Here is a 9,775-nt window from a genome sequence, read left to right as displayed (position 1 = left end):
CAATTATTAAAGAGGAGAATTAGTTCAAACCAATTTTGGGGACGAGGATGAAAATGTAAAGAGTTATGATCATTAGATAGAGAGAGAGAGAGAGAGAGAGAGAGAGAGAGAGAGAGAGAGAGAGAGAGAGAGAGAGAGAGAGAGAGAGAGATTTGAGAGAAATAATTGGTTTAAAGCAAGTTTGGATGAGGATGTGGCTAAAAATGTAAAGAGTTAAGATCATTAAAGAGAGAGAGAGAGAGAGAGAGAGAGAGAGAGAGAGAGAGAGAGAGAGAGAGAGAGATTTTTTCAAACCAATTTGTACATAATTATTGGTTTCTCCTTTCTACATCAATGCCCTTTTCCTAAATCTATTAGCAATTAATATGTATGTGTATATCTGATGTTTTACCTTATGTTCTTTCCCTAAACCTATTAAAGGTAAATAGATATGTAATGTGTGTGTGTGTGTGTGTGTGTGTGTGTGAGAGAGAGAGAGAGAGAGAGGTGATTTAAATAAATTTGTACATCATCATACCTTGGTACATCAAAATCCTTTGCAATATTCACATGGATGAATAAAAAAGACCATATTAGGGGGTTTGAGAAAATCCTAATTTCCATTTTGCAAAATTAAAAAAATGGAGATTGTAAACCCTTCTAAACTTTTATCAAAACCAGCTCATCTAACATATCATTGGAAAGCTCTTGAAGAGTAGGTTCTAAAGCCACATTCTCTGACAACTTTGGATTTGGTATGTTGAAGATACACCAAAAATTATGTTAAAAAGAAAATTCCCAAAGTAATGGAACTTTCCCAAACTCCCTAATATGGTTTTAGGATAGCTCAATAAAAAATGCCATTGTCTCTTGCATTTGGCATTTTCAAAACCTCTCATCTCTAACTTCCTTCTTTTACCTCTCCATTTGTCCAAAATCGCTCAAATAAGAGAAGAATCCAGCATGAAAGCCACCACTTTGGCTAAAGAAGGGAAAGAACTTGAAGACGGGGTGCAACAACAAGCTCACTTCATTCTGAACATTACCGCCTTCAAGAGCTCTACCAACCTGCAAAGTCATACCTCGAATTAGAGTTCTTCGTTTAAAATGCCTTTTGTAATCCCTTTTTATTATACTAGTACTAAACATGCGCGTTGATGCCGTATATAAAAGACATTAAGAAGAGAAACACAAGAATGGAATACGAAGGGTCAATGGGAATACAAAGGGTCAATCGCAATACAAAGGGTGTGCCTTGGTTGTCCATGGTTAATAGATAGATAGATGATATAGAGTTTGCTTTTTTCTGTTTTCTTCTTTTAAAAAAAATTGCCAAATGAATGCACATGATATAGAAGGTTAAGGCAATGGTGGAAAAGCAAGAGTTCATGTTGTAAACGAGAGCAACGAACATTTGCCACGTGAACAGTTACTGTTTTGCACAAAATCAAGTATGTGAAGGTTTTTCTAGGATACGGTATCTTGCTTTTTTTGAGCTATGTCCCCGGATGATGCAGCCTCGGTCCAAATACATTATTGTGATAGAGTGACTCGTGTTTCTGTCAAATTGCACAAAACCAACGTGAAACTATCACATAAATATAGAGGATTATTATCGTCATCTTCTTCCATCTCCATTCAAGGAATGGACTATATTTCACGTTTGGTCGGAAGAAGCATTTTTAAAGCAGCTTGGCAGTCAATATATTTATTGGACTCGGTCGCGCCATTAAGGAAACAATGTTTGCTTTTCACGTCGACTTTTTGGACCAGTTCTACAACGTCTGTGTCAATCACAAGGTTCAACATAAGCTTTACAAAAGAAAAACAATATATACCATGCACTTGTATAATTTTAAGTGGCTCGTCAAGAGCACGTACATCCGCCATATTTAATGGCAGGCGTAGTTAGAAAATTTACAGGGTGGTAGAAATCATCAATTATTCCCACTCCTTCCAGACAACTGCAATGAGCTTCTCTGATGCAGAAGCTAAAAGGGTAACGTATATATACGCTGGTGAGATTACCTCAGGATAAGTGGTAATGGTGGTTATAATTCTCCTTAGTAGGGGGCCTTAATTCATCTTGGGGGCGGCGGCGGCGGCGGCCGGTGGTTAATTTCATCTTACGAGGCGCGGATGAGCTGCTCAAATTTGTCCATTTGGTGCGGCTCAAGAGCTAAGTAGACCCGGCAAGAGTCTGGAGTGGTGTCGGGGAGGAGGAGGACGAACTCAACCCGCCCGTTCACCACAGGGCCGCAGTAGATAGGTTTCCCCCAGCCAAAATCCACACTCTGGAACCCGAGCTTCCACCACGCGGCCACAAAGAAGCAGCCGCCCAAGATGGCCGGCACCCCTTGATCCACCTCCCCCCAATCCAAGGCTGACCGGACATAATCATCCGTCACAGCCTCAACCGCCTCTTGGACCTTCTGCACACAAAAGGATAATGGCATCTCTTCCAGCTCTCTCGCACTCGCCCTCGCATGCGCCGAGTACACACCATTCCCGCAGAAGTGTGGATGCAAGCGAGGCTCCATGCGGCCCCGCACATCCACGGCAAAGAAGACTGTTGACGCCTCTTCGGGCTGCAATCCAACGGCCTTCGCTCGGGCTTGCCAGATGTGGGCCGTAATCACGTCGAAGCTGGAGCACTTAACGAGGCCGCCATCCTGCATGGCCGTACGTTTCAGGTGGTCGAGATCAGATTTGGAGAAGGGGAAGGAGCGGAAGAGGTGGGTATCCGTCGGCAGCATGCGGCCGGACACATCGCCGCCGTTCGAACCGAAGCTGGGGTTCGTGAAGGAGGACACTACCTCCGGAGGGAGATCCTGCAGACGTATGAGCTCGCTGTGTGCGTAGCTTATGCGGGGTGGGGAGCGCGCCTTCAAAGGGGTCCTGTCCGTCTGTGGCTCGATTACTAAGCCCTCCCCCCTCACCACTGCCGCGTAGTTCTGCATGAAGTCCACAGCCGCAAACCCGTCTACCAACGTATGATTTGTGCCTAATCCTATAACAAACCCTCCACATTTGAACAAGGTGACCTGCAAATCAGCATGCACTTAGCTCAAGTACGTCGTATTGCATTAAAAGAGCATTAAAGCCTGCAAACTAATACATGCAAGAAATGGTAATCACGCATGAGGAACCCATCTCAATGTAAAGAACGTTGAATTAAAAGAACATGCAAGAAATGATGAAGCATGAAGTGCCCAGTATTACTGAGGCATCACAATTCGGTTAGCACTCACCAAGCTGCAATCACGACAGCCATGGTAAGACACTTACTTGTATGAGAAGGAGAGGAAGCTCGTCCAAGGATTGGACGTCGAAGGCCTGCAGCACCAGCTTCTTGAACTGAGGGCTTGGGTGGGAGACATCACCCAGCTCTTCAATAGTGTGATCAGCAGCAGCTTCAGCAAAAAGGGCCCCTTTCCCATTGCAGTGGATGTCCAGGCGCCCGGTGTTTTGGTCCACCCTCAACCGCCCGGCCATGAAGTGGTAAGGGCCGGACAGCAGCTTAGCGAGGCCCTCCTGGAGGATCCGGGCCACATTGCATGAAGGCTTTTGGCTATTTGGGCCAAAGAAATGAACTGTTTCAACGGTGTAAATCAGGGCTCTATCTATGTTGGATAGAAAGAAGCCACAGCCTGCTTGTGGAGGTGGTGGCTCTGAACATACAACCAGTTCAGGCTCTTTGAGTGATACATGCAGAGAGAGGTCATCAGGATGGGGCAAGGGTCCTTCACGACTCATGACGCTGTGCAAATACTTGATGAATTTCAGCTTGTGCTATGCTCTAAACTGCTTGCTGTATGAAGATCAGGTGCTGGCCTCCTTCTTGTATAAGCCATGGCCGGAGCTAAGGGGACCTTCTTTCTCTTCTGCCGACTGTTTGTGGGCGGTGGTTGGAAGAGTTCGACATAGGCATTTAATCACGTCCTCGTGATCTTTATAGATACTATCCCTGCTAGCTTTTGCACAACGTCGACGTTGCCTTTGTCCTGTACTTCGTTTTTGAGGTGAATATTATAATTGGTTTATTTTTTTCGAAGGGAAAAATTGGCTGATTTAGAAAAATGTTTTTTTTTCCCAAATATTGCCCTATGCCACCCATAGATTGTGTTGGGCTAGAACTCTCCTGTCAACATTCAATAAAGACGGAGTGCTGTGGAGGGCGTGTTGCTATTGAGAGCCACGCGTCAAAAATTATTTTTATCTTCTTGTGACCGTGTGAACCCAAATTTTGTGAGAATTCCTCAAATTCATAGGGTGTCCAAAAAAAAAAGTTCATTTCCTAACTTCAAAAAAAAAAAAGGATGACCGTGTGATCCCCCATTAAATTTCATTCATTTGAACGATATAATTTTCACCTTATTTCTTTGCTTTTAGAGATGCCTCGGCTTATCATCTTGCCAAAAATTGCTCGTTAGGTGCACATCTAAGAGGATTTCCGCTCGTAGAAGTAACTTGTACACATATTGGTCAATCCAATGCCAAACGCGTGCTTCTCGAACACTCCTAAGCAGGTATATTAAAGGACTTCTGTTAATTAAACTTTCTTTTGTAAAGAGTAAAACTTTCCCTCCTCTATGCGGCTTAAAGAAAGCTCACATTTGGTCAAAATCATAAAATAACAAGATTTTTTTGATGTGAATATCTCAAGATATTCATGCCACAAAAAAACTGTCTAGTTTTTTGAGAGTTTTTCACGTTTTTTTGAAAAAAAAAATTAAGAATGGCACTTTTCACAATGATTCACAGCTTCTTTTACATAAGCATTAGGAGAAATTCAAACTCTCAAATGGGCCCTCTAACTAAATATTAAACAAAGAAAGGCCGAACCAATGAAAGTGCAAGGATGCAAGATTCATGTAACATGAATCTTTTTGTCAGATCTGCCACCCAAAACCGCAAGATCAAGTATAAGCATTATAATATCTGTGTCAAAACATTAAAAAAAGATAGCATCATGAACTGACAGTGCTCTTCCCGCTAAATTGAGAATTTTGAGGTAATGGAAGTTTGGGAAAATGAATCCTCTCAAATGGGCCCTCTAACTAAATATTAAACAAAGAAAGGCCGAACCAATGAGAGTGCAAGGATGCAAGATTCATGTAACATGAATCTTTTTGTCAGATCTGCCACCCAAAATCGCAAGTATAAGCATTATAATATCTGTGTCAAAACATTAAAAAAAGATAGCATCATGAACTGACAGTGCTCTTCTCGCTAAATTGAGAATTTTGAGGTAATGGAAGTTTGGGAAAATGAATCCTCTCCACTTTTTCCTCTTTTGATGTATCTACTGTTTGGTCAATCCTTTTCTCATTTGCACCCTTGCCATATCTACCGTGTTTTGTTTCCTTCTTGTTTGAATATCCATTGTCAAGAAGGGTTTTTGTTGTTTTCTTGTTTGCTGCAGTGAAGGAAACAAAAGCAAAAGGGCGTAAGGTATAATCTAAACATATTTGTTATTGCTTTTGTTATCAGAAGATGTGTGGCATCAATTTTTTGTATTCTTAAAACAGATGTGTTCAAGAAGGAAGAACATCTGCAACATTCATAGCATGGAGGTCTTCAAAAAGAAAGGTGATGATGGGGCGAATGGATCCCTGAAAACAATATAACAAGTACGAATGGACTTTAGTGCGACTAAGTGTTCGAGGATCCTTTAGGGTTAAACCTAAAAGTACCTCAGATCCTCATAAGCATGGAAGGGAAAAAATTTAGAGTTTAGGAGGCACCATAATGTTGGAGGTACAATAATAGAGGCCCTTATTCAGTACATTTACATGCACAGATTGTGTGCTAATTATTTCAGCACGAGACCTAAGCCTCTAACAATGAGTATCTAACTCCATGTTTTTCTTGTACAACCCTAAAAATAAATTTTGAGCAAAGATTTGTGACCTAATGTAGTTTTAATATTGCAGCTCTCTATCCATCCACTATGTATGAATGGCAAAATGTAGAGTGTTTTAGAGGAAAGATATTTGTTCTGCACGCTGAGATAGGAAACTTGTTGTATGATAACCATGTAGCAAGCCATCTAGTGGCTCAAAATATATATTTTATGATTCTTTGTATGTCCTATCAGAGGGAAATGAAAACATTGGTAAATTGGAGTACATTTCATTACCACCCTTGTCCAGCAGCCAAGATTGGCTTTTCCCAAAAGAGAACATTGAAGAATGCAAGATCAAAATAGCAACAAACATTCGTGGTGCTTGAAATCCTCCACATGTTCAAAGGACGTACACTTAAGCTTGTTTATACCATTTAGAACGTTTGCACATCTATTTGCTTCATGTGAGATTGTAGAGAAGACAAAGATAACCTATTAGATTAGGTCTCCTGGCAAAGATTGGTTGAGTCGATGGTATCTCAAGAGGACTCAAGGTGCCGATGTTATTGAGTGTAGAATTAAAACATTAGATATTACTTTCGGGTACTTATTGGGAAGCAATATGTTAAATAGCTAAGGATTTGGTCATTGATTCTAAGAACTAAATTTGTAATTATTTTGAAACAGGTACTTCATTCCAAGGAAAACGTTGTGCATACGTTACAAATATAGAAGGTGGAGACTATGGAAGTGAGACTGGCTAAGCATGGATCAAGATATGCAAGATGGAGAGCATTCTTCTATCATAGATGTAGTAATTCATTGGTAGGGTCATGACCCAATCATCATCAACATAGAGAGCCATTGGCCAATGAGTTTCCTTAGACAAGAGATTCAAATGATGTGTAATGATCCCCCTCAAAATTTCTACTTTAAGTTAGATGGTAGAAAGGTTGGAACTAGAAACGAAAGTTGTAAGAAATGCCATGATTATAAAGAGCCACATATCCTTCAAATAGTGGAATGATTATAATTGCATCTCTTTGAATACAAATTGTAGAACTTTCTATTTAGACTTCGTTTCAAACAAGGTTTGGTTCACTAACATAACGCTAGCTTAGCCCTTTTCTCTGTTAGCGAGGATGTTCCTGCATCGAGCGGAATTATCCAAGACGATACAACATTACAATCGTAAAAAGATTAACAACAGTTGCCAAACAGATGCAAAATTGTATTAAGAATGTATCACAATGTAAAGGATTGAAATTAACTTTCAGAAGTTTAAAGACTACTATGTTCCTTTGTAGCATCATCATTGTCAAGCTTAATCCTTTTTGAAGAAGGCTAATCATCTGCATTGCCCTCAAGTTGCTTCCTTGGATCAAACCTTTGCCTTCCATTTCTAAGCAACTCGTGCTTTCCATAATCTGTTGCTAGCACCTTGGGATCCCTGAGATTAGCCAATAGTGCATACGTTGCATATGACAAGTAGTATGAACTTCTCAGTGCATGGGTGGCTGGTGGTCCTTGGCCAAAGATTCACAGAGCTGTTTGCTTCTCTAATAACATTACTTTGTCACTATTCCATCCTCATTCCATCTAACTAGATAGCCCCCAAGATATCTCCTAACAAGGTCTTGATTTCAAACAAAGGAAAAGATGATTTGTCTTTGGAGAACTTCTTGTAGAAAGTAACAACCTATGGATACTTGAACCACTTTATATACTCAGCGAGTGTAGAGTCCTTTCCAAACCCACCAGTATGTTTACCTTTCCAAACCCACCAGTAGTTTATATACTCGACGAGTGCAGAGTCCTTTCCAAACCCACCGATACGTTTACCTTTTCCATGATGGATAAAATCATCCTCAAAGATAAACAACTACAAAAAAAAGGACTTCAAAGAGTTTAGAGTCACCTTGAAAGGATATACAAAAAAATTATGCGCTAGGGATAGAATGTTGAACACTCACCTTCTGATTTTCAACACTATAGTAGTTAGTAGATTATTATGTCAAAGGTTGATGCTAATTGTTGTCTCCTTCCCCCTGCAAGACTCTCCTTGCTCCAAATTCCTTTCGAGGTGTGCAATGTTGAGTCTCTCTTTAATCTTTTGAAATCCTTCTTCTTTGGGGAGACCCGTTTCCTCATAGCTATAGCAGCATCATGAAATATCATTGACAATGCATCCGATGCCAAATGAAATTTATCATCACTATGGAAGTAAAGGGATAAATATTTATCATCCTCTTCATCAGCAACTCTTGTTCAAGATTTTGGGCAATGATTGCAAGACAATATTCTTCCCTAAGATCAAAAAGTTCTTGAAGACCAGATACCAAAATATAATTGTAGCCTATAGTGAAAAGATGCAAGGAGGAAGAGATCTTGAGCTCTTGTAAGCACACACACACACTCAGGAGAGAACACACAAGATGGGAGGCTGAAAATTGTTCTTCTTCTTCTCCTCAACAAAAAGGGTTCTACCAAAAGATAAGGGAAATACAACATAAGTACTATGTACATGCGGTCCATAATGTGAACATGCTAAGTGAGTGAACTGACAAGATAAGTATGCCATAATTTAGTGGTGGACTAGTAGCTGGTGTAGTCCAGATGTAGAATCACTGGCAAAGGTCTATCATGTCAGCATCCTACCAAACACGCCAGTGATGTAAGTGGCGAAAATGGTCACCCAGGCATATCATGAGTGTCAACTCGTGTTGAGCTTGACATCTCAACACATAGGAATCGATGGAAGAGCTAGAGTGGGGACATGGTCCACTTCCTCAGTGTGACAGACACATTGCACTCTTCTTTAGAAATTGGCAAAGTTTCACACCCAAGCTAGTCAATATCAAACATTTGTCTCTCCCTTTCCTCCTCGGCCTCATCAATTTCTTCCTCTACTTCGATAGGTTCATCTTCATCTTTTGCCACCTCAACCGCTTCTTTCTCAATCTCATCACTCATCAACATCTTTATCGCAATCATCATCCAGCATAACATGTAGAAACCAGAGCAGACCATATTCGTACCTGACAAGTCGACACCTGTAGCAATGGATGGAGCAAATCCTATCCACCATCTTGAAATTCTCTAGCACCTTGAGAAGATCCCTATTAACCTTCTAACTAAAACCATGGGATTCAGATATTTTAAAATCATTGATATGTACAAACTTCATAGAATCAATAATCACTTCGCTCGATGAAATGAGATTCCGAAATTCTTGCTCTTTCTCAACAATTTGCTCCTGTGCCAACACAATAATGTCACTAATAAGAGAAAATCACAGTTGAAGATTTTTGCAATGTCAGACTCCTTGCTTTGAAGAAGTAGTCTGCCAAGGTATGATGAGAGCATGTCTGCAGAAAGCATCGATTGCTTTGCTGTGGGTGAGTTGTGGTGAACGCAAAAAAAAGGGAGAAACATACAATCGGGATTCGAAAACATACATGTTATATTCATATGAGTACAAAACAAAGAGGACAAATCCATGCCCGATTTTAGAAAAAAACTCTTACTCCTTGTTCCAACATCTTTCTCAACGCACGTGTGGATATCTTTGGCAACCTAGAGCCCAAGCACCGTATGATCAGCACCCTCTAGGATCCTTTGCAAGTCACCTAGCGCTTCACTAATAATCAAGACCTCGGTCGACCTTGCTACACGAGACGTCATCCGTTGACTCTCCGTCATTGCAACTTTATCAGTTAGGTCTCCACGACCTCATTCACAAGACGGTCAAAATGCTTCCCCAGCATTTGACATAAAACACTCATTTAAAAACAGGTCATAAATACAGTTTCTATAACGAACTCTCGTCTTTCCACATTGTTCCACATCAATCCACGTTACTTAATCCAATCCAATTCATATGTATTCCCATTCTCATCCAATCACATCATTTTCCATCTCATCACATCTTTCCTCATTTATCCTCAT

At 40.6% G+C, this 9,775-nt stretch overlaps 1 protein-coding gene across 1 annotated transcript; it reads right to left on the bottom strand.

The window, feature by feature from the left end:
• Positions 1-1,813: 1,813 nt before the first annotated feature.
• Positions 1,814-3,935, bottom strand: LOC147620458 (acyltransferase GLAUCE-like). The gene is made up of 2 exons (XM_086824679.1): positions 3,268-3,935; positions 1,814-3,023 (listed from the first exon to the last, which is right to left on the bottom strand). Exons 1-2 carry the CDS (start codon positions 3,733-3,735, stop codon positions 2,106-2,108), a joined length of 1,386 nt encoding a protein of 461 aa, XP_086680805.1. The 5' UTR covers positions 3,736-3,935; the 3' UTR covers positions 1,814-2,105.
• Positions 3,936-9,775: the final 5,840 nt, after the last annotated feature.

The sequence above is a fragment of the Cibotium barometz genome, chromosome 31, assembly GCF_041138505.1.
Source record: "Cibotium barometz isolate CiBa-2024 chromosome 31, ASM4113850v1, whole genome shotgun sequence".
Taxonomy (NCBI): domain Eukaryota; kingdom Viridiplantae; phylum Streptophyta; class Polypodiopsida; order Cyatheales; family Cibotiaceae; genus Cibotium; species Cibotium barometz.
This window is presented reverse-complemented; position numbering and strand designations above follow the sequence as displayed.

Coding starts and splice junctions, on each gene's coding strand:
- LOC147620458 (XM_086824679.1), bottom strand. CDS start 3,735: ATGAGTCGTGAAGGACCCTTGCCCCATCCTGATGACCTCTCTCTGCAT. Junction 3,024..3,267: donor TTCCTCTCCTTCTCATACAA/GTAAGTGTCTTA, acceptor GCTGATTTGCAG/GTCACCTTGTTCAAATGTGG.